We start from the raw sequence: 25,984 nt of genomic DNA, 5'->3' as shown, positions 1-25,984 counted from the left end.
GAGATACACTGTGACATGAAAATTTTCGGGAGACCTTTTTATTTTTACTATATCCACTTCACCTCATCCCAGGGTGGAAGCGGTGGAAGACAGAACTTTCTTGGGAGCGAGTGTTGCCAGAAGGGCGGGGATAAAGCTGTGTGGCCCTGGCTGGGCTCCCGAAGATTTAGAGGGGAGTGAGGACAGGAGGACAGGAGGCAGGAGCAGATGGCAGGACCCCAAAGACCAATTTGCTTACCACGGTCACCACAAAGTCCCGCACTGAAGATTGGCAAGGAGTTTGCTGAGTAGCTGGGTGCCTGGTGCTAAATTAGCCTGGGTGATGGCTCAAATTGTGCAAACTTTCTATGTCTGACAACAGAGATCCCCAGTACGTGCACAATCCCCAGATAAAAATCTTTATTGTCCAGCGTATATGGCCTTGAGTAAGCCAATACACCATGGTTTGTCAGCCTCAGTACAACTGACACTTTGGGCTGGATAATTCTCTGTTGTGGGGGCTGTCCTGTGCACTGTAGGATATCTAGTGGCATCCCACCTTGTACAAACAAGATACCAATAGCAGCGTCCTTTCCCTCCCCCCAACTTGCAACAATTAAAAATGTCTGCAGATGTCACCAAATATTCCCTGGGGGTCAAAATCACCCCCACCTGCAGACCCCAATATTAAGTTACTCCGTGGCTGAATTTCTCAGCTTATAGAATGTAAATAACACTCTCTTCTTGCCCACATAGAGGATCTGTCTCCTTAACTCCTTCAAAACCTGCATTTTTCATCCCTCTGCTAAAGGGAGAGGGAAGGCAATGTCATATGGAAAGGGTCTTGGTCCTATGTCGAGAGATCTGACCTCTGTTTGGCTTTGCCACTAACTTGCTGGGTGACCCAGAACAAATAGCTTAACCTCTCCAGGTCTTATTTCTTTGTCTGTGAAAGAAAATCTTGTCCCTGTACTCAAACCTTGTTTGTTATTCCCAGTGCAGTAAGAAAACCCCTTTATTCTTCAAAACAGCGCTCTTTTCTTCAAATTTTTTGCCTTTATATATTTGGTATTTTCTCTAGCTCTTTTTTTTTGAGTTGTTGTTTGCATCACTTTTATGTGAAAATAGGAAAAGTTTATGACAATCTGGACAGCCTGGGGCTATTGAATTTCCCCAGGAGAAAGAAAAGCTCCAAAATCCTGTAATCTCACTGCCTGGGGGTTGGCCTGAGATGTGATAACCTTACATAAGCAAACTTCTGTTGAGGCTCCTCTAAATACTGAGTAGTGCATTCTACCAAAGCTACACTGCAGATTGATTTAAGGGAGAAGAGAAAACAAACAAACAAACCAACAAAAAAGGGAAGTAGAAAAAAAAACTTGCCGAAAGTTGTTCGTCCTCCTTTAAATTGTAACGCTTGATTGCTGCTTTCTTTCCACTTCATTTCTGATGTAACAGTCACCACCTGGAAAATGATCAGGGAATTTTACAAAGGAGGTTTTTTTCTCACACTGCATTAACAAAAATATTCTACTTCTAACCCAAAAATGCTGTAAAGAAACTGGATGTGGCCTCCGAGCTCCTAATTAGCCCATCAGAACCGTTTGTGCTATGACATGTTGTGACGAGGACAGCATGGTTCTAGGGAAAGGGGGAGTTGGTAACAATAGCCTGGCATTACTGTGAGGTGGTTACCTGCCTGTGCCTGTTTCTACCCATGACTGATTGGATCTGGCAGCAACTCGGGGCTGGGAGCTTCTCCAGGGAGGTGCAGCTGCTGCTGCAATGGTAAGGTCACGGCAGATGCTGCGTTCTCAGTCCTCTGTGACACTCCCCAATATTTCACCCCTGCACAGATTTGCTACTCTGGGTGAAGATTTTGTTCATAGAAGACCTCTGTTCAAATGTGTGTAGAAGCAGGCTGTGAGATGCAGGAGACTCTCCAGGGATCTTCTGGGGGAGGAAATGGAAGTCCTTGGAATTTACCTCATGCAGTCAAAGGCACACGGCAAATAAGTGGCTGAGCTGGAGCTAAATATTGTCCTTACTCTCAGCTCATAGACCTTAGAGGGCCAGTAATAACACATTATTACAAATAAGAAAATTACCATATCAAATTAACTAGCTGCCTCCCAGAAAAGAACAAGATCCCAAGGGAATGGGGCTCAGAGCAGGTGAATTTTGAATAGGACAATAAGTGAAGAAAGGTGTGAATTAGAGGATTCTAAACAGCCAAAGGCAATGAGTCCCTGGAGAAGCAGCTCCCAAAGAGGATTAGGTACCAAACGTGGTATGTTGATGGTGATATTTGTGGCGATGATGGTAGTGAAGGTGGTTGTGGTAGTGATGGTGATGATGGCAATGGTGGCTGTGGTGCTGGTGATGATGAAGGCCATAATGGTGGTGGTGGTAGTAGTGATGTTGATGATGGTAGCTAACTGGCTGTGGTGCTAGTGGTGGTGAGGGTCCTAGTGGTAGTGGTCGTGGTGGAGGTGGGTGTGATGATGATTGTAATGGTAGTTATGGTGGTGATGGCAGTAGTGGTGCTGATGTTGGTAAAGCATTTAGTATTAACTCATTAATTCAACAAGTATTTATTGAGAATCTATCAGTCTAGGCACTGGGGTACAATTGTGAACAAAACATTCTTCCTGTCTTCATAGAACTTATAGTCTTGTAGAGAAGACAGACTAGGAAGTAGAAAATTTTAGCACATTATAATGAATTCTCTGATGAAAATAAGCATAACATCAGATAGGAGAGGAAATCTGTCAAGTTTAGTTCACAACCTTCCCAGGACTACACACCAATCTAGCAAGTATTGGGTGATTGGATCAAGGGGTAGGAGAATGGCTGACAAGGATCCATAGCAATAATAGACCTTGCTGTTATTCACAGAAACCCGTTTCCCCATGGTGGAATGGGTAAGTTGCTCCTCTAGGAGTTGGCGTGTTTTGCAATTCCGAAAACAAAGTCCCCACCATGGAAGTTTTTTCCATGGGGTCCCAATGTTTACACTTATTTGCCTCCATGACACTTTGATTCTGTTATAATTAAAAAACAAGATCACACTGATAGGAAAATTTGAAAGGTGGGGGAAGAGAAAAAAATATTAATATAGTTACGTGTTTTAAAATTCCAGTGCTTTATACTGTTGCCAGCCTGGACTCTCCAGCTTTCCATGAGGTGTACATATTTATTTTTAACTCTAGTCTTTTGCTAATATCGAACCACAAAGGCCTTATTAATCCTCATTAATACCCTGCTCTGACCATGCCTCATGGGAACTAACTCAACAGTGAACTTTTTTTTAACCAATCGATGTTCGATGTACTCAGCACTATAAAAACAATCTGGAATTCCAGCTAGTAAATCAAAGTGACCACAAGTGGAGGCAGGTCCTGGAGTTCCTAGGGCCCAATACAAGATGAATGGCCATGCACCTAGGAGACAAAGCAGGCTTCAGGGCTCTGGTCTCCGAGGACCTGCGATCCTGTGGATAAGCTGACCACAAAGTTAGTTTTCACTTTGTGCATCTTTCCTCCCCTTCTCATTGTCCTAGAATTTAGGAAGGTCTCATTTCATATAGGAATGGCATCACTGCTTTGATACTTTGCCAAGCTGTACTCCACACTGGCTACTACAAAGTGTGAGCTTTACTTTCCTGCAGTTGTTTACTTGGGCATCTTACGGGTAGCTTCACGTTTAGTACGCCTCTTCATGCAATAAACCTTGAATGAAAGTATTCAGATTACATTTTAAAATTCACTTGGGTTAGAAACTCTACCCCTTGGTCATCTCAAATGAACCTCAAAGTCAGAAATAAATACATTAAGTCTCTTCCTGATCATACAGACCAATCACACCATAGCGCCCTAGCAGCTATATTTTAAAACATATAAACTTCAATTTCTAAAGCAGCTGATATCCCCTTTCTTAGAGTGAACTACCATGGGGAAATTTGAGGACCTTGCCGTTACTCCCAGAAACCCTGGTGGCGTAGTGGTTAAGTGCTATGGCTGCTAACCAAGGGGTCAGCAGTTCGAATCCACCAGGCGCTCCTTGGGAACTCTATGGGATGGTTCTACTCTGTCCTATAGAGTCACTATGAGTCAGAATCGACTTGACGGCACTAGGTTTGGTTTTTGGTTTTTTGCCATTATTCCCAACTTTTCCCCACCAAGAGCCTTTTCACATTTCCCCATATGGATCTTATTTTTTTGAAAAAATTCATCTATTAAAAAAAGCATGATTATTTAATAATAATTTGGCTCCCCATGCTTGCGTCAAAGACTTAAATAATTGCCAATCAGGATCTCTAGTCAGCACCAGATAATCAGTGCCACCGCAGCAAATGTGATTCCTTGCCATCTTTTTTTTTTTTTTAATATTTTATTGTGTTTTTGGTGAAGGCTTACGCAGCAGTTTAGGTTCCCATTCAACAATTTCTACATAAGTTGTTCAGGGACGTTGGTATGTATTCTTGACGATGTGTGAACCTTCTCATTATTTCTGTTCTGATTGTTCTGTTTCAGTGCCATCTTTTTGAGCATAAATAATGCTATTTCCATTTGGTGTTTTGGAAGAGTAAAACTAACTCACACACCAGCATTACTAACTTTTCAGGCTCCTGGAGGTCAGGGGTCCTGGGCTGGTGACCACTGCTAGATGTGGGCTTCATGATGGATTTGAGTCCCCATCCAGAGCCTCTGGGCCTCCAACCCTATCTGATTTTTTATTTCAAATGGTTATTTCTCCATGATCCATGCCCAGGAATGAAAGAAGTGACATTCCTCATTTTGTGAAGGCAGAAAAAGCCAGAGGCCTCTGATGTTGTTTATGACCTTTCAGTGGTGACACATCTCAATGTCTCAGGGCTCCCAGCGTGGCTCCTTGTGGAAAACCTACCAGTTAGTGTTAACGAAGAATGTCATTGCAGCCAGCTAGGTAAAATATGAAAATGCCAGTCCTGATAAGATTTTTGTAAATGCTTAAAGTTGGAGTCAGGGTATCTCTAAGCACAGGGGGCATTGCTGCAGCTCAGGAATGGCCTAGGGTTCCATGGTGAGGGGGAGGTGGAAAGCCAGACAATTTTCAGATATGTTTCAAACTAAACGTAATACCGTAAGGTCACCTTATTCACCAGGGATTTTCATTTCTGTTTACTGAGAATTTTTAACAGTTGACAAATACATTGGAAGTTGGTGGGAAAATAGAACTTACCTAACAGAAATTATCTTCATAGCCACTTTTGAGAAATTACATCTATTTCATAAATAACCCATGCACAGATGGAAAGACTGAGGAATCAGGAAGTGAAGTATATTTATTTCCCAGAGTCTCTGTAGAACTGGAACTGGCTCACAGGTTGCCTGACCCTGCTGTTCCACGTAAAAGACACAGTGTTACATTTCCACTGTACTTGTCCTCTGTCTGTCCTCCCTCCCTGTCACATGAGCTTCTTGGGTACAGATGTACTGCCTTTCCATGCCCTGTCTGAGTCCATCCTTCTCTTTCGGGGGGAGGGGGAAGGGGTAGGGAGGGAACAATGAATTGTTCAGACATCATTTTTTTTCTCTAAGGTAAAAGCCAGCGATGTAATGAAGTTTTCATTTGTGGGCAAACAGCTTGGTTTCTCAATTATTAAGGTTACATTTCTTATGCCTGCTCTGTCCATATTTTTGGAGAAAAACAGACATTTATTACGAGCCATCGCTCGAATGTGATAATCATAGTCAATCTAAATGTCTGCTTTCCCCAAATTGCTTCTTGGAATGAGGTTTCCACACTGCATCTATTTTGTAATCACACAGGCTATTTCTGAAACACGGGATGTTTTCAGCACTCCCTCCAAGCTGTGCGTTGGTGCTGCTCTGGTCTCCGGGGCAGACACCCTGGGACAGATGGATGGAAATGTTGCAAGGCCATCACCACCCTCTAGGACCTGTCCGACAGCTTGATGCACCTTGTGTTCCCTTCCTGCCCTCTTTCCTTCCCTTGCTCTCCTCCCCTGACATTCTCGCCCTTCTCTCTTCCTCTGGCTCTGCTGTTTTCCCTCCCTTCCATCCTTGTCTTTCACTCACGTATTTACAAAGGCCTGTCCTCCACCATCCCTGTTCTATGCAGCGGTGGTATGGCCATGAGAAAAGCAGCCAATACTTGTAGAGCTTAAAAATCCCAGTTTCCCTTTCTTGGTCCTTGTTTGGTTATTTTTCTTATGATTGCCAACTGGTAAAATATGTTTGGGCCAAATGGATCCTCAGTTATTGAGGGAGACAAGGTTTATAATTCCTTGTTGTAATAGCTATCATAAGAAATGCATTTAATCACCTTCCCCTGCCAGAGCTGTGCATCGTGTATGTAGACTAAAGGACATGTGTGTGCCAGTGATTACATATTTCACAATATGGACTAGGGTTAGTTCATGGTTTGTTTTTGTTTTGTTCTGTTTTGTTTTGTTAATTGAAGCCAAGCTACATACACTGAAATGTGTGGATATTACATATACAATCAATGAGTTTTGAATGGCAGAATCACCACCTCAGTCAAAATATAAACTATCCCATCACCTCAGAAATTGTCCTCTTGCTCCCTTCTGGTCAGTTCATATCCCCAAAGGCAATCACTATCCTGATTTCTTTCAATAGATCAGTTTTGCCTATTCTTAACTTCATATAATTGGATTCATACAGCATGTACTATTTGGGCTTTTTTTTACTCAATCAGTTGTGGCATATATCTTTAGTTTGTTCCTTTTTATGGCTGAGCAGTATTTCATTGTATGAATATATCACAATTTGTCTATCTGTTCACCTGCTGAATGGACATTTGAGATATTTCCAATTTGGGGTTAATATGAATAAAGCTACTATGAGCAATTATGTACTAGCTCCTACATGCGCGTCTTTTTGTGTATATATGTCTTCACATCTCTAAGATAAATAGCTGATGGTAGCATGCCTGGATCATAGGGTAAGTATATGTTTAACTTTATAAAATATGCCAGTTTTGTAAAGTGGTTTACCATTTTACATGCCTACCAATAATGTATGAGAGTTCCAGTTTTTCCACAGCTTTGCTTATTATAATTTGGTGTTTTCAGCCTTTGTAATTTTAGTCATTCTAGTGGGTGTATAGCAGTATCTCACTGGGGTTTTCATTTGCATTTCTCTGATGACTAATGGTGTTGAGTACCTTCCGCCCATTTATTGGCCATTCATATATCTTTCTTTTCATTCAAGTCTATTCAAGTCTTTGCCCAATTTTATTGGATTATCTGTCTTTATATTTGTGAGTTGTAGTTACTCCATACACAATCTAGCTACAAGTCAAATATATGTATAGAGGGTATTTTTTTCCCCAGACTTTGGCTTGCTATTACATTTTCTTAATGGTGTATTTTAAAGAACAAAAATGTTTATGTTTTTTGAAGTCCATTTTTTTTTTCAATTTTTTAGAGTCCTTTCCAAGAAATATGCTATTTGCACAAGGTCATGGAGATATTCCCCTCTGCTTTCTTTCACAAGCTTTATAATTTTGGCTTTTACATTTAAGCCTATGGACCATCTTGAGTTATCTCTCTGCATGGTGTGAAGTAGGGGTCAAGGTTTATTTTTCCCTGTTTATCCATTTGTTCCAGCACTATTTGTTGAAAAGACTGTTAGGAAGGTTTTCCTTTGTTAGAAAGACTGCCATTTCTCCCACTAAATTGTTTTGACAAATTTGTTGCAAATTAAATGACTGTGTACCTGAGTATCTATTCCTGGGCTCTCTATTCTGTTCCAGTGGTCTATTTGTCCATTCTGATACCAATATTATACTGTCTTGATTACTGTAACATTATAGGAAGTCTTGAAATTAGATAGTCTTCCAATCTGGATTTTTAAGATATTATTTCAGATCTTTTGCATTTCTATATAAATTTTAGAAACAATTTGCCAATTTCAACACAAATATTTGTTGGCATTTTGATAAACCAATTTACTTTGATCTGGTAAAGAAATATTAAAAGGTGGCTTGCACACACCCTATACTAATACAACATCCATTAATTGAACAGACTTTACTGAGTGTTCACTCTGTGGGTGCACTGAAAATACAAAGTCAAAACATTACGATGCCTTCCCTCCAGGAGCTTACCGTCTGGTAGTGGGAACAAAGGCAATGAAATCAATGACACGGTACAATGACGTACACAAGAGGATAGCACTAAGCAAAAAGTACTGTGCAAGCAGAGGAAGGACATCTAAATCAAGGTGATAGGTAGAGACTTCCAGATTGAAACCAGCTGAGTTTTAAAGAATCCGTAGTCATTTGCTGGGTAAAGAGGGGATTTGAGTATGGAGGAGCATTCCAGGAAGAGAGAGTAACATTGATTTCCCATAGCTCCAAGGCAGGAAGCAGCTCGTTAAGGCCATCTCTATGAAAAGCCTTGGAGACAGTGATGGCTTTTGTTGGAGCAGGGTTCAAGGTCACCAACAAAAGACACAAACCACACACTCTGCTAGTGCATGGGATAACGCTTTACTCACCAAAGAAGAGACACAGTGAGATCACTTTACTTGGGATCACCTGTCTCCCATGGCCAGCGAGTCGTCCCTTGCAGCTAGTGCAGGGTGACTGCTCTGTACACACCCTTCCTGTGACACAGACTGAGAGACACCATTCCCTCCATGCTGGGAACAGATATAGGACTGGGGTTGGCCAGGTATCAGGTGGTGCCCATACATGAGCAAGAAACAGAGAAAGTTATTGTGTGCCTAGAACTGGGGGAAGGCTTCTCTGATAAGGAGGGACTATGAGAGAGAAAGATATCCAATTCCTAGTCTTCTTATCAGAGAGTGTTCTGCGCCCAAGGCCTCTGTTTAGCAGCCCACATGGGAGATATAAAGGCAGACCATCCTCTCAACAGCTTTCTTTTCCTTTGGGCCAAAGTGTGTGACCAAAGCTGTTTTAAGTGTTGTGAAATCCCGGAAGAATTAACCATGAAGAGCCAGGCAAGGGAGAAAATAGGATTTCTGCTACCCCATTTATCTTCTCTCTTGTGTACTTGCTGGAAGGCCTGCGCATGGAATAATCTAAGAGCGCTTCATCTTCAGCTCATCTCTCCTCTGTCCTCACCACGTACCCTGGTTAATGGCAGAGCAGACAATAAACAGATTCCCACATTCCTAGACCACGTTTTCTCAGAGCTATTTTTTCAAATGTGGAAAAGAGAAAATGTGGACCTGTTGTCATTGAAGAGAGGTCATGTTTGAAGCTCCTACCACCCCACTCAGCCTCTCCTGACTATCCTTTACTCTATCCCCCACCAACACAGTGACCACTGAGGTTCTTTTGCAGAACCCTAGAGTGCCATGGGGCACAATTTGACATCTACTCTCCACTTCCACCTATGATTAAGATGGATCACCTCTGGGCTGTAGCTGGGGGCTTATGGTCCACAAAATCTGGAAAGAATCTAATAACAGGAATAATTTTTCCTGCCTCAACTTAACTCCCCACTTTTGATGCTAGTACATGTTACCAAGAATTTATATCCAGTGGTCTTTTAGAAACTGTGATAGGCAGGATTAAGTATAAAATTATTTTCTAAAAGAGTTACAGAACTCCTAGCCTTTATGAGAGCATAACTCTTAAGCAATGAATTTTAAGAGAATATAATAAGTTTATAATACAGAGAAGTCATTTCATCGTAGACATATAAAATGGGCACACAGGAGAAAGATGCCTTTACGTATTTAAAAAGAAATGGAGAGAAATAGTAACTACACCCACACACAAAAAAAACAGTAACTAAAATTTTTCAAAATTTCTTTTTCCTACCAAAAATTCAGATACCTCATACAATACCCTGTAAAGCAATAATTGGTGGCACATGACAGTTTCTTTGATTTCAAACAGTAATAAAGGCTCCTGCCTTGTGGTAGCATGCACTGTCAGTGGTACAGAAGCTTCCCAATAAACCCCAGAGGCTGAAAAAGTTGATGGTCACTATATGTACAATCAGGCACAAATGGGTTAACGGTCTCCTACACTTGTCTGTCTGTAGTGTCTGTCCTGTTGCTGTGATGCTGAACAGGTTTCAGTGAAGTTTCCAGACTAAGAAGGACTAGGAAGAAAGGCTTTGTGATCTACTTCCAAAAAACAGCCAGTGAAAACCCTATGAGTCACAATGGTCTGAACCTGTTGTACGTGGGGTCCTATAAGCTGGGGGCCTATCCAAAGGCAGCTAACAACAACAACCCAGAAGGCCCCACATTTTCTGTCTAGATTTCCCACAACCACCCAGACCCCATTAATCCACCTCCTGAAAGCTAAGGCCACTCCCGTTTCAGCCCTCAAAGAGCATTGGCTCTGCCCCTCCCCACATTTGAACAGCTCAGTCTAACCACTCCTCATGAACCTAAACCTTGAAATCTGAGAGGCAGCCCAATCCACCAGGCAACTTCTCTAACACACACACAAAAATTTTAGTATGCTATCCCCTAGGGTTCACCACCTGTCTGTCAGTTTGTCATACTATGGTACTTCGCATGTTGCTGTGATGCTGGAGGCTATGGCACCTGTATTTCAAATACCAGCAGAGTCACCCATGGTAGACAGGTTTCAGTGGAGCTTCCAGACTAAAACAGACTAGGAAGAAAGGCTTGGAAACTTGCAAAAAGAAGTCAATGAAAATATTACAGATCACAACAGAATGCTGTCTAATATAGGGCTGAAATATGAGCCCCCTAGGTTGAAAGGCACTCAAAATACACAATGGCCACAACAATGGACTGGATCATGAAGACAGCACAGGATGGGGCAATGTTTCATTCTGTTGTATGTAGGGTTGCCATGAGTCAGAGCCAACTCAATGGCAACTAACAGCAACAACGATATATCTTAGGGTAAATATTTGGAAAAATTTTAAATATCCAAAAAATTATAAAGAAGAAAAAATCGTTATATATATATTCTCACTGCCAAAATTAACAGTTAGCATCTTGACATATCTGCTTCCAGTCTTTTATAAGAAAAATCTTTTTTTTGTAAAAAAATGATTAAAAAAACACAAAAAAATGATACTGCTCTCTAAAAAGTATTCATAAAGTGCAGAATATTTTAAAGATAAAGTTTTAAAAAATCTTCTCCACAAAAATCACCCCAAATTTCACCACCCAGAAATAACCATTATTGATATTTGATTTGGGAGGCAGAGCCAAGATGGCAGAATAGACAGACACTTCCGGTGAGCCCTCTTACAACAAAGACCTGAAAAAACAAGTGAAACGAGTATATTTATGACAAGCTAGGAGCCCTGAACATCAAACGCAAGCTTAGAAAATGAACAGAGGGGCAGAGAGAGGAAGAGACAGTTCAGAAGCAGAGAGGGGTTACCGGACCTGAATCATGGGAAGCCCTCAGGCACCATTCCCGGGAGGGGCGGCGGTGGAGTGGTACTAGTGTTCGGCCACAGTTTCCTCAGGGAGATACAGCCAGCCACACAGCCTACTCACACCTCCGGAACCAGAGAAGAACGGCAGTCTCGGCAAAAGCTAAGTACATGTGTGTATTTTACTGCTGCCCCCACCCCGCCCCACAAGCCAGCTTCAGCGGCTTATTTCCCTGGGCCTGAAACAGGCTCTGTTGAGCCCCTAGAGCCATCCTCCCAGCCTTGGAAAAGGAATAAATTTGCAATTCAGGGAAAAGATAATTTGCCAGCCCCACTGACTGGGGGGAGCTCAGGACAGGAGCACCTCCTGTCCAGGCATAAACCGTCCGTGGACTTTGAGTACCTTTCCCCTCTGCTTGGACCTGTATGGGCCTATTTCAGGAGAATACGCCCTTGTTGGCAGACTCCAACCGTTTCAGCTGTGTGGAGGAGAGGTGGGTGTTTGATGTTTGACATTGCTTTGCCTATTGAACAGGGTCCTCACCTACCCACATCTGGGTCCTAAGGACTGGTTACTCCACTCAGGTCACCTAGCCACCCATGACAGGGGTCCAAGGATAACTGGTACCTCCCAATCTTTACAACCAAAAACATTGGGTGCCCATGGTCTGTCTGCAGAACTGATCCACCTGTATGCTCTAGGGAACAGGGACACGCTTTCCTCAGAGACAAGTGGGGGTCAGTTCTCAGCCCCCTGCCTTGTTCAGAGTGTGACCCCCTGCTGCAACCAGATACCGGTACCTACATCAATCACCCCTGCCCCTCTAAGACTGTAGGACAGAGCCTGTACCACATACTTGATGATCAGCTACCTGGACACCTGAGCTGAATTCATACAAGAAAAGTGAATGGACTCCTAGACTGATATACCTGATAACACCTCTAGCCATCTGGGGACAGGACGTGAGAGCTCCAAAGAAGAAAATAATCAAGCAAGCTCACTCAAGCAACCCACTTGGGTATATCAAAACAAAACAAAGCAAGATGCTATGACATAGTAAGCAAACATAAAATAAACTAATACGATAACTTATAGATGGCTCGGAGACAATAGTCAGTATCAAGCCACATAAAGAAACAGACCATGGTTGCCTCAACAAGCACTGAAAACAAAGAATCAAGGCATCTTTTAGATGAAAGTGCCTTCCTGGAATTACCAGAGGCAGAATACAAAAGATTAATATATAGAACCCTTTAAGACATCAGGAAGGAAATGAGGCAATATACAGAACAAGCCAAGGAACACAGATAAAGAAATTGAAGAAATTAAAAAGATTATTCAGGAACAAAATGAAAAATTTAATAAGCCGGAAAAACCCATAAACAGACAGCAATCAAATTCAGAAGATTGATAATAAAATTACAGAAGTAGACAACTCAATAGAAAGTCAGAGGAGCAGAATTGAGCAAGTGGAAGGCAGAATTTCTGAACTTGAAGATAAAGCACTTGGCACTAATACATTTGAAGAAAAACCAGATATTTGATTCGCATCATTCCAACTAAATATAATCCGCCCATTGCCGTTGAGTTGATGCCTACTCATAGTGCCCCTATAGGACAGAGAAGGACTGCCACATAGGGTATTCAAGACTAAATCTTTATGGAAGCAGACTGCCACATTTTTCTCGAACTGTGGACCTATCGGTTAGCAGCCAAGCACTTAATCACTGTGCCACCAGGGCTCCTCCAACTAGATACATGTTGTTGTTAAGGTGCCATGGAGTCACAAAACACTGCCCAGTCCTGCACCATCCTCACAATCGTTATGCTTTAGGAACTAGATATATAGATATTTAAATAGATACAGTGCTTAAAATCACAAATGGTATTGTACTATTGATGTTAGTTTAAAAGATATTACATTTTATAGCTTTATTGAGATATAATTGACATACAATAAGGTACACATATTTAAAGTGTAATTTGATAAATTTTGACATGTATATACACCTGTGAAACCATCACCACAATCAAAATAAAGAGCATACCCATTAACCCCACAAGTGTCCTTCGCAATTTCTCCCTTTAACTCCTCCTGCTTCTCCTCACACCCTCAGCAACCACTGCTCTGCTTTCTGTGCATTGTTTGCATTTTCTGGAATTTTATATAAATGGAACCATACAGTATGTACTTTGGCTTGTCTCATATCTTGAGCTTCATCCCTGCTGGTGCGTGCCTCAGCAGTTTATTTCTTTTATTGCTGAGTACCATTCAATGGCACTGGGGTTTTTTAAATTCTATTCTATGGATGAGCCAAAATCTGGTTATCCATTCTCTTGTTGGTGGATATTTGGGCTGTTTCCAGTTTGGGATTCTTACAAATAAAGCTAAAAACATTCATGTAGAGGTGTTTTATAGACCTACGTTTTTATTTCTCTTAGATAAATGCCTAGGAGTAGAATGGCTAAGTCGTACGGTACATATGTTTGACTTTTTAAGAAAATGCCAAACTTTTGCCAGAGTGATTGTACCATTTTACTTTCCCACCAGCAGTGTATGAGGGCCCCAGCTGCTCTCTGTCCTTTCCAACACTGGGTATGATCAGTCTTTTTAATTTTAGACTTTCTAGTAGGTGTGTCATGGTGTCTCATTGTGGTTTTAATTTGCATTTCCTCAGTGACTAATGATGTTGAGCATCTCTTCATGTGCTTATTTGCTGCTCATTCATCTTCTTTGATGTAGAATCTGTTCAAATATTTTGCCCATATTTTAAAAATTTGAATTTTTTTTTATTATGTGGTATTGAGGCCTCTTTACATATTCTAGATACAATAGTCATACACATATTCAGATATGTGATTTATAGATATTCTCTCTCGGTCTGTGGCTTATTTTTTCATTCTCTTCCCAGTGCATTGCAAAGATCAAAAGAGCAAAATTTTGATTAATTCAAATTTATAAATATTTTCTTTTATGGATCATGCTTTTGGTATTATATCTAAGGAATCTTTGCCTAATCCAAAGTCACAAAGATTTTCTCCTGTGTTTTCTTCCAGAAGTTTTATACACCCACAACCACCACCCACTGCTGTCGAGTCGATTCTGACTCATAATGACCCTACAGGACAGAATAGAACTGCCCCATAGAGTTTCCAAGGAGCACCTGGTGGATTTGAACTGCTGACCTTTTGGTTAGCAGCCATACCTCTTAATGCCACCAGGATATCCAGAAGTTTTTAGGTTTTACATTTAGATCTATGATTCATTTTGAGTTCATTTTTGTATATGGTGCAAGATATGGAACAAAGTTTATTTTTGCATATAAATACCAAATTGTTCAACCACCATTTGTGAAAAGACTACTTTTGTCAACTGAACTGCCTTTTGCCTTGGCCAAAAATCAGTTAACTACCTTTCTGTGGGTCTATTTCTATGCTTCCTGTTGTGTTCCATTGATCTATTTGTCTTTATGTCAAATGGTATCATGCTATTTAATTTAAAAGTATTAAATAGCATGATACCTTTTGACATTTAAGTTTTATTTAAATTAAACAAGTTATATTTATTTAATTTAAATTATATTTTATTTTGATTAAAGGTGTTAAATTTGCTTAATTCACTTACATTAAATTTTACTTTAACGGAAGAAAAAAATTGAATTGTAATTGAAGATACATTGAATTTCAAATGAATGCTTTTTACTAAAAGGTATATCCTAACAGATTCTCCTAAGATTATTAAGATATCAAATTCATTAAAAGATCAAAGTATTTATTTTTCTAAGTTATGCTTTAATTTTAATGTTATCAGTTAACCCTGGCAGATCAATACATTAAACCATTGGTACTTGCACTCCTCTTCACCTCTTTTCTCCCCTCACATTTAATTTTTCTTAGTTATTATTTTTACATTATCGAGGTTTTTAATTCATATTCATTCTGTGTCTATAATTCTGAAAGCTGTTTAAATTTATATTAATTTTTTTTTTCTTGTCACAAGCTCTTTTACCACAGTTTCTGTCCCTGGGTTCTTTATTTGTTTCGGCTTTAATTATTATGATATCACTTTTCAAATAGTTTTGCTAAGAAGGTTACTATTTCCTTGAGATGCTTCAAGTTTGAAAATGTGTGCTGTTTACTTTTTATTTGCATGACATCTTAGTTGTGCATAATTTTCTTGGCTCACTCTTTCTGTCTCTCAGGACCATGTAAATTTTGCTCACCTGGGTTTTGCTATTGGAATCCCAATCAGCTGAAGTCTGAAGACAGCCTGATTCTCCTCCTAGTAGCTAATTTTCATTTTTGGTCTAGATGATTGAGCAATTATTTCTTTATCTTAACTTCCTATAGTTTAATTAAAATATATCTAGACAATGAACATTCTTCACCAAATTTTCCTGGAGCAAAGATTGCTGTTTTAACCTATAGATTCAGTTTTGCATCACTTAAGTAAAATTTACGTACATTATGTCATGAATATATCCTTTGTTTCATTTGTTGAGTTCTCTATTTTGAGGACACTAATTGTTCTTATGTTGTATCATCGTCTTCCATAACTATTAGCTTCTCTCTAAATAATTTCAACTGTCTTTTTCATTAGCATTTTCTTTGATTATCTCACTCTTTTCTCATATGCCATTAATTTTATTTCCAGCAGTGTCTATTCTGTTTCTTATAAGTTCGAATTTATTATTAGTTTTGTTGTGGTGTGCTTTGGTCCTCAGTTTGTTCCCTTAGTTCTGTGATGTCCTAAGAGAAATTTCTTTCTGTTTTTTAATTTTATTTTCTTCTAGATATGCCTTTTTCTTTCTCTTTCTCATGTGAGTTCTCTCTTTCTCTCCCTCCCTTTCTTCCCCATTACTGCTTCTTTTCTTTTTTTAGTCATGCTCATACTTGTACAGCTCTTCCCCAGGTGTTCTATTTTCTCTAAGATAAAAAAAAAAGAAAACATTTTTTCTTTCTTTTATCTTAAAATCTTGACTCTCTTCTCAGCCTGAGATTAGTTTGCTTTCTCCTCCAAACTACATTTTGAGGTTCATGTATTTCATTGTATCTAATCTTTAGTACCTGAGAAAGAATGGAGTTGGAAAAACTGGAAAAACTGAAACGATGTGAAGTCTCTGTTAGTAAACTTGGGCTCTGATCTTTCTTTTAAGATTCTGTAAATTTTGCATTCCAGAATCCACTACACCTAATTGATGGTATATCTCATTCCCATGCAGGATACTCTCAGACTTTGTATCATTTTCCCAGCAAAGTCTGTGCCTCTATCAGAGGTGAAGATGCTTTTACATCTATTTCTCCACAGCAGTTGTTTCCACTATTCTGGTCAGAACAGAAAAAAATATTAGAGTTTTTTATTCAGTTTTTCTCTCTCTCCCAATTGTGAAATAAGTGAGAAATCTCAGGACTTTGTTGACTTGCCAGTAGGGCTTCTGAAAAGGTAGTGGCTAGGGTTAGGGGCTGAGTCATGCTGCCCCTCTCCTCCATGCCATAATCCTCCTGTCTTTTCTTGGCACCAGATTTTGAAATTTATTGTGTTATGTTATGTGACTTACGTTGCGGTTAGTGACTTTTGGTGGGCTAGTTTTTTACTTTTTCTATTTTGTAAGTGTTTTGGGGGGGCAGTTTAATGTGCCTTTAATGAAGTTGAATAATGCTTCCTGTCTATAGCCCTAGTTTCGTATTGTCTACTTGACTCAAGGTCAAGACATTTCATTCTGCCACAGGTAAAACTCTGAGTTCATGATAGAGTATTCAAACAGCTCGTTGTGACATGAAAAACAACCAGTATGTCTTGCCCTTGAAGTGTCCTCCAGGCATATCTAATTGTCTAGGAAAAGAGACATTATTTTAACCCTTTACATCTGTTACTAAACACCTCTTTCAGTGCCTGGTCTCCCCAGACATCAATGTTCCAATTAGAAACCAGCAGTTAATCTGGTCAGGTGCTAATAAATGAGAGTTGTGATTTATCCAGCAACAGCCTAGCATTAACAATTAAAGGGTCTGTAAAGGAGAGAGCTTTTTTTTTTTTTTCCTTTCTTTTGCTGTTAGCTGATTGGGTTCGGCCTTATGCTATAAATAGCCCTTTCAATTAATAGCTGTTTAACAGTCATCCTCAGAACCACTTTTTAGGACCTGTTACCTATAGATCCATAGACCCTGTTCTTTTCATCAAAGACAGTGGGATGTTAATGTGAGTTTAAAGCTGAATCTACCTACTCACAATGACCATATCACAAAATAGCCTACCCAGTCACTCTTTAAGCTTCATTATGATAGATACAGACTTTTTAATAATCGCTTCAACTGCCGTGAGAAGCACGGATCATGAATAGGCCAACAGGGTTGGCTAAGCCCTGCTGCACCTCAGTCATGTCATGGAGCTACAGCTTGAAGTCAAAAGTTTACATCAAAAGCATGAGTCTGCAATTAGCTGAACAAGGTCCTTCAAAAGCCTCCAAATAATTGCTTTCTACATTGAATAAATTAATTGGGTAATTACTAGAACTTTCTGTCACTTTAAATTGACTAGACACATCAAAGGGGGAAAATAGTGTGTCAGAATAGAACTATGAGTCAGAATCCACTCGATGGCAATGGGTTAAACAGAACTGAATGGCAGTTTTTTAAGGAACGCTCCCCAGAAGAACTGTCTTTGGGAAATGCCAATCAGTGCTACAGTAAATATCGTGTGTCAGTGGAGGGCTTGTCATTCACAGCAGAAGGTGCTTACACATCTTAAGTATTTTCTTCTAGTATTTTGTTTAATGTTGCCTACTTATATGATACTCATGCAAAGCTGCTAGCAAGTCTCTGAACCTGCCATATTGTTTCATGGCACCAAGCAGTAATTCAAACTGTTTCCTCCGTGGCTCTCAGACCCTGAAGATCTAGCTTGCTTGTCATCTCCTCTATGAAGCCTGACCACCATCACTCACTTCAACCTGATATAACTGATTACTCTCTACTTTGGGCCCCCACTCTACCTGTACATCTTTCTCTCTTAATATCAGTAACTACTTCCAATTGATTTGTTTCCTGTCCATGTCTCTTCAAAGATAAGATCTTGTCTTATTCGAATCTGTTATGTCTATATGCTCATTGAATATAAAATTGATTATTCAGTAACTATAGAGCACTTACCATTTGCCAATACTTGCTAGAAATCTCAAAGACATAGATTTTTATCTCTGTTCTCGAGGAACTCATGAACCAGTGGGGAAAACAGACTCCTACACAAATAAACTCAGCAAGCCTAGGAGAGGAGGCTGGGCTCGTGTTGAGGCTGAGTTATTAGTTTATGGTGCAGTGAACATATACAAACTCACCATATTTTAACATTTCTTCTATGGTTTCATAATCCAAACACACGTGTTTCAATCATTCTTAATAGTGTCTTTTAGGCAAACTATAAATCTGTGCTTCTCAAGCTAATGTGCACTAGCAGGGATCTTGTTAAAATGCAGATTCTGATGCAGTGGGTTTGGGGAGGAACCTGAGAGTCTGCATTTCTAACAAGTTCCTGGGGAAAGTCAATACTGCTGGCCCATAGACTAAGCAATTGTCATGTCAACATATATACGTTGTTGGTGTGGCATGAGTTTTTTAAAAGCTCCCACCACTCCCCACCTAGACGTTCTGACTATAATTAAACGTGATGAAAGTTATACAGATTCAGCAGTACCCCAGAAAAAAAATGACACGATGCCACCAGACTGTTACTTCACTGCCTTTGCTTTATTGTTGAAACATGCGAGGTCTCTGTCCCTGTACTCCAGGTCTGCTCTACCAGATGACTGCAGTCCAAATGTGTAGGAAGGTTTTCACAAACATTGGCTTCTTTGCTTAAGTCTTCCCATATTTAAACCATAATACCCCAGGCCCTTTATATACATGGAAATACCTTTTAACAAAACTATAAAACTTTAATTTCTTTAAACAATCATAAAGAAAATACTTCTTTAACTTTTTTGAAACAAACTCTGAAAGGTTCATGTGTGAATCTCTTTTTTCTTAACCCTTAATGGTTTCTGTGATGGCATCTGTTAGCTTTATCAACTCATTGGAGTCTGCCGCTCCCTACCATAGAAGTTAAAATTAGACCACTGATTCCTGACTTGTCCATTTTGAATTCTCTTTCGACCAAGCTAAGACCCTCTGCCTGAGCTTCCTTCTCTTATATGCCTTCTTCCTCTCTTCCTCACTTTTCTGTCACAAACCAAGTTTTTTATGTTTATCTTCTCCCAGTCTTATGGAGAAGACTCTACAACTCTTCCTATCTGCTGTTCAACCTAACCTTACAACAGTAATATGCCATTTAAGAGATAGTCTTGGTTATTTTGTTACTGCTGCTCACTTGGAGCCCTGTTCGCACAGTGGTTAAGAGCTCAGCTGTTAACCAAAAGGTCAGCAGTTCAAATCTACCAGCTGCTCCTTGGAAACCCTCTTGGGCAGTTCTATTCTTCCCTATAGGGTCACTATGAGTCAGAATTGACTAGACAGCAAGGGGTTTGTTTTGTATACTTAGTCATTGTATCATTTTTTCATGACAGCAGAACAGGGAATTAAATAAGAAGTAGAACCATGTTCATCATGCAGGACAGATGGAAGACACTGGAAGCCTTAGCTTGCCCACTGGGAGTTTCTCTGCATAGTCTGGAAAGTACTCATCTAAGTGACCTTTCTTCCTTCTCACCACTCGTGGCCTCACTTAGGTTAATGCCAAAGATGATGAAGGCGTCCTCGTTGGATCCTGGGACAATATCTATGCCTATGGCGTACCCCCATCAGCCTGGACCGGAAGTGTTGACATCCTATTGGAATACCAAAGCTCCAAGAGTCCAGTCCGATATGGCCAGTGCTGGGTTTTCGCTGGTGTATTTAACACATGTAAGTATTCAATTGAGTATCTTTTTTAGTGTAAACCAGATTTTATTCCATGATATTTTATTGAAAACCTAGCAAAGAGACCTATCAGCCCCTCTGTAGAGTTTATGAGTGAGTATTCTGGGATGAAGTCAATGCATAATTAAATTGCACTGGGTCAAATATGCTCATAGTTTCTTCTTTACTACAAAATCTTTATAGAAAGAATGATGGACTATTCCCATATAATACATCACTAAACACCCAGAGAAATGGAGGGTCCCAGAGCCCAAATAAGAATGTGGAGAAAGGGATAAAACATTTTCTTTTCAGTCACCCCCCTCCCACATTTAAAAATGTTTAAATAGTAAATTTTTAATAATAAATAAGAAGAAAAACACATATGGCTTATTTTTAGAAGTTATAAATATGGCTATTTGTACATTGTTTGTTATCGAGGTTTCATAAATATACCCTCTTAATTTTTGCCCAGCTATGAAAGGGGTCATAGCAAGTGGTCTCAACTCCATTTTTAGTTACATAACTGAGTCTCAATGCCCCTGAGCAATCCAATATCAGAACCTAATGAACAACCTGCACCTTGCCAGTTTCCCTTCTGGTCTTTAATCCACCCAATATCCAATCTGTAGAGGAAAACACATGGGACCAGAATTATTCTATTCTGCCTCATACCTCATTTTTCAAAACGGCATTCGCCCCTCTAGGCCCAGACAATGTTATGGTTAATTCAATGAATGTTTTTTAAAATGCATTTATTTCCGCATGCCTTCATCTTTTTTTTTTCTTCATCTTTAGTAATGAAGTTCATTCACATGCCATTTCTACAGTCTTGGAGAAAACATTAAGATCAAGTCTGAATTTCCTTTCTACCCACTTGTTAACAAAGGATATCCAATCTAGTTAGCAGTTTTTAAATTAGAAAAGCCAAGTAGGGGCTGGAGGTCAGGGTGAGGCCATTTTTTTAAATGACTATGAAACCTATCGATTTCAGCTCAAATTTGTGACAGCCTAAGAATTCATCAGGGATCAAAGTGGAAAGAAACTATGAGTCTTGTTTTGGTTTTTCCCCACGGCATCAAGCTGAATAAAATTATATTCTTATCCATTTTAGTATACTCAAGAACTAAAAGAACAATAAAAGCCAAAAGTACTGGTCTCCTAGAAGTGCTGGTCTTTGAAGTTCTAGATGGAAGCTTGAGCTTCATGACGGCCTGAGGGTTGGAGGTAGTCCCCCTTCTTTGAGGCTCCCAAGCCAAGACTATGTGGACGCTGTTTGACACCGGCAGTGACTCTTAAGAAATGATTTCTGGAAAACAGAAAGGACCCCCTAATGCCCCAAGTCCTCCCCTACCTAAAGTTTCACCATCCCAGAGTAATTCGTCTGGGTTTGGAACCAGATAAAATAGTAAACACCTTACATCCATTCATGCCTTTTGTATCAAAGGGTCATGAGATCTGTTCCTGAAAACTTCCTTCACTGGCAAGTTAAGGAGGAAAGGCAGAAGCACACCGCGGAGAAGTTGAAATGAGAGTAAACCTGAGGAGGGAAACTGCGGGAGGAGGTACTGGTGCCTCAGAGTCGAGCTTCACCTCCATTACAGTTAGAAGAAACGCAAACTCAGAGCAATGGTTCTCACTCTGTGGTAATGTAAATTAGAATTAAGCCAGAAATAGAGCTCATAGCAACCCCATAGGGCAGAGTAGAACTGCCCCATTGGGTTTCCAAAAGAAGCAGACTGCCACAGCTTCCTCCCGTGGAGCAGCTAGTGGGTTCGAACCTCCTACCTTTTGGTTAGCAGCCGAGCACTTAACCACTGTGTCATCAGGGCTCCTTCTGACAGGAATAGGGGCTGTAAATCAGTAGAGTGGGAGGAAAGTGATGGAAGCCATTGTGCTTTGAAGTCATTTAAGGAGGACGACACCTAAGTTTCCACCAGACTCAAGTGCGAACTTCCAAGGTTATTCTGTTGAAGGAGGTGGAGTATGTTTGGTTAAAAATGCTAAACTATTCCGAGAAGAAAAGACAAGCCAAGTCATTAATCTTAAAATTGTCAGCTGAATTATATTCAATGAGCCCTGATGGCTGGAGTCCTGGCAGCTAGGGAGGGCATTTGAATTAAGTTTAATCAATACATATGGGAAGAGATGCATCCAAGTAATTTATTATCTAACAATTAAAATGAATCTATGGTGTCACCCTCAACGCAGTGCCACAGGAGCGGACTCCAGCTCCAGGAGCAAACCCCACTAAGGACTTGCCTTAGAAATTCCCGACTTTCTATTAGCTGTTTTGCTTATTTGTTTGTTTTCAGGAACATAGTTCCATTAGCTTAACTAAAACAATACTTCTTTGAAGATTGTATGGTTAGAAACTAAACAATGAGAACCCTGATGTAGGGATTCTATTTCGATTGACTTCATTTGGAGCCAACTGCAGTTCTGAACTCACACTCAAGGTTTCTCTCTGAAACCCCCATGCTTTATAACAATCCCCCCCATTCAGTATCGAACATTTGAGGACAAGATGTGCAAAGGGACTTTGCACGTTGGTGAAGAAGAAATGCCCTGATAAGAAGGGATTTTTACTACATGTCTCTTAATTTTGGTGATGTCTTCAGTCATGGTCTGCCCTTCTTCCCTGTAGTTTTGCGATGCCTGGGGATACCAGCAAGAGTCGTTACCAATTATTTCTCAGCCCACGATAATGATGCCAATTTGCAAATGGATGTCTTCCTGGAAGAAGATGGGAATGTGAACTCCAAGCTCACGAAGGATTCAGTGTGGTGAGTGCGAATTACAAGGGCATTTGCTGATATCAACTTAAAGTGACATGGCATATCTACCACAAGACAGACTCAGGCTGATGTTTCTTTCCCATCTATTTCAAGGACCCTTCAATGCCATATGTAGAAATGTCTGTCAGAGATTGTTTTTAGCTAATGAATTAGAAATGTTACCGAATAGGCAGTTTGGGTTCCTAGGAATAAAGATGGGTCATTCCAAGTGCGAAAAAAATTTTTTTTTTTTTTTTTTTCTGAAGAGCAGCCACTAAAAAAAGCCATGGTTCTATCTGCTAGATGTGCCTATACTAATTTCTCTCTACCTTAGAATATTAATATTATGGTTGGTGACACAAATATTAAAGCCAAGCTTTCCCAATGTCCTTGCTTTAAGAGTAATACAGCTGATGCTTATTCAGCTTGTGCTATGTACCAGACTCCTCCACCCGTCTGTCAGTTTGTCCTACTGTGGTAGCTTGCCTTTTGCTATGATGCTGGAAGCTGTGCCATGAGTATTTCAAATACCAGCAGGGTCAGCCAGGGGAATAGGCTTCAGCAGAACTCCCAGACTAAGACAGACTAGGAAGAAAGGCCTGATGATGAACCTCCAAAAATTAGCCAAAGAAAACCTATGGATCATAACTGAACATTGGCCACCTCTCTTGCTTTGGACGTGTCATTGAGAAAGACCAGTCACTGGAGGGGGCCATCATGTTTGGTGAAGGAGAGGGCCAACAAGGGCGAGAGAGACCCTCGATGAGAAGAATTTGCACATTAGCCCCAACAATGAACTTGAACATGCCGGTGACTGTAAGGGTGACGCAGGACTGGACAGCATTCTTGCTGTTGTACATAAGGTTGCCATGAGTCTGAGTCAATTCGACTAACAACAACAATGTATCAGAACTGGGTGTGCGTGATCGTATTTAATTTTTTTAACAGTTTTATCAGGTGGGTGCTATTAATATCACCATTTTACAGATGAGGAAACTGAGGTCCAGAAAGGTTAAAATAATTGGCTCAAGGACACATATATGATAGACTGGGAATAGAACCAAAATGCATCTGACCCTTAATCGCAACCCTAATTTGCCTTTTCAACATTTGATTGCTCTTTGAGTATAAAGATGCTGTTCTCCTTGCTTTGTGCCTTCATCTTTCATTCAGAGATAGAAATGGTAGTAAAGTGGAAATTGTTGCCAAATATCAACCACATGGTTCTTTTACTGCCCTGAGCAGCTGGAGAAATATCCTTTTTCCGTGGGACCCACTCTATCCAAAACAATAAACTGAAAAGAAGGAAAAAATCCTGACAGTCCAAATTGAAAGGATATTTACGAAGGTCTATATTGGGACATAATTTCAGCTGTTGCCAGGCATTGAACTAGATGGGATTTCCAAGCCAAAGATACGTCCCTAAGGTTGTTCTTTACAAGTAATAAAGTTAAAACACTGTCAGTTGTAAAAAATCCAAATGCGGATGACAGGAAGTTACAAGCTCATTTTAAGAGAAATTAAAAGTTAGAAGTGCCTTAACTCTCCTGTGTGACAGGAACGGAGCGTGGTTGTAGGAGTAGTATTAACTCACCAGTACCAATAAGCGCTCATTTGAGAATGTTGAAAGAAAGAAAGAAATAGCTGAACTAGTAGCAAAGTGCCACTATGAATAAAACATAGTGCAGTTCATTTGAAGGCAATGAGCTGAGCAGTGGTAAGCTGGAGAATTTGGGCAAGAGAAAAACCTCACCTCTGTAAATTGAACAGCAATTTATTCTGGGGAGTTACAGTGTAGTGGCCCTGCGTGTATATGGAATGACAAAAACAGACCAAATAGCTGCCCCAACGCCCATGTGACAGTCTGAAGTGGCAAAATAGAATTATTTGGCATTCTTCATCCATATCTCTTCCTTACACACACACATACACACACACACATTCAGGTCTTTGGAGCCAGCTGCAATTTCTAGCACTTCCTCCCTGTGCCTTGATCCAAATACCCACCATCATAAATCCCCACTGGGCACCCCAACAAATAATCCCACTAGCCCCTAAACAAAACTGAGGCAAAACGTGAAGCTGATAGGTCTTGGTCTTGGCAACCCTTTTCCCTTCAGCTCCCTGCTGAGCTCTGGTTCCTTTCCTTATCCCAGGCACCACTTTGCTCTTTACACGCCTTCCTCAAATATCCTATCACCTTAGGATGATGTCCCCTTGCCTGAGAGCTTGCCCTGTCCTCCACTGTGCAATCCAGCACCCTAGGACCCTCCCCCTTCCCTTGCTCTGCCCGTAGTAGGTTTTCAATATATGAGATGACTGATTGACTAATGAATGATGACTGCTGCTCCACCCTGGGACACCCCCAAACAACTGAGCACAGTTATTCAAGGGGTCCAGCAGCTCTGGGTTCAAGCCCTAGCTCTGCTTCTAACCAGCTGTATGACCTTGAGCAAGACACAACTTCTCTGTGCCTCTCTGTCCTCTAAAGTGGAGACGACATTTCCTACCTCACTCAGCGCAGCCGAGTATAACAGGTGCCTAATGAATGTGAGCCGTTCTAATTGCCTTAGTTATTAGTCTCCCAGCTGGAGCTGGTAGCCGTGGAATTCTTAGAGGCAATATGCTGCCATTGACCTAAGCACACTGAGCAGTCAGAAAGAAGGATGCCCGGTGTCCGAAGATGACTATGCTGTTCTGTAACATTGGGGTATTTTTTCAATAAAAGCAAACAATGGGGCACCTTAGAAGCTATGGATGCTGCGGGAAACCAAATGTGTTCCTAAGGCCTTCCTTGATTGAGGAAGCTGGGGACTGTCCCTGGACACACCTACCAGTATGCTGTCACCACAGTTATACCCCATGTCAAGCTCTGGCTGGGGCAGGTACTTACTGTGTGACCTTGAATATCTGACTTCACCTCTCTAAAGCTCAGTTTCCTCCTCAGCAGAATGAGGGCAA

At 40.5% G+C, this 25,984-nt stretch overlaps 1 protein-coding gene across 1 annotated transcript in view; it reads left to right on the top strand.

The window, feature by feature from the left end:
• Nucleotides 1-25,984, top strand: part of F13A1 (coagulation factor XIII A chain) — a 235,395-nt gene that overhangs the window by 116,532 nt on the left and 92,879 nt on the right. The window contains exons 7-8 of the mRNA XM_003417863.4: nt 20,078-20,252; nt 22,894-23,032. Coding sequence (XP_003417911.1) covers nt 20,078-20,252; nt 22,894-23,032 — 314 coding nt within the window. The remainder of the gene's footprint in view (nt 1-20,077; nt 20,253-22,893; nt 23,033-25,984) is intronic.

Source organism: Loxodonta africana, chromosome 1 (genome assembly GCF_030014295.1).
Source record: "Loxodonta africana isolate mLoxAfr1 chromosome 1, mLoxAfr1.hap2, whole genome shotgun sequence".
Taxonomy (NCBI): domain Eukaryota; kingdom Metazoa; phylum Chordata; class Mammalia; order Proboscidea; family Elephantidae; genus Loxodonta; species Loxodonta africana.
This window is presented reverse-complemented; position numbering and strand designations above follow the sequence as displayed.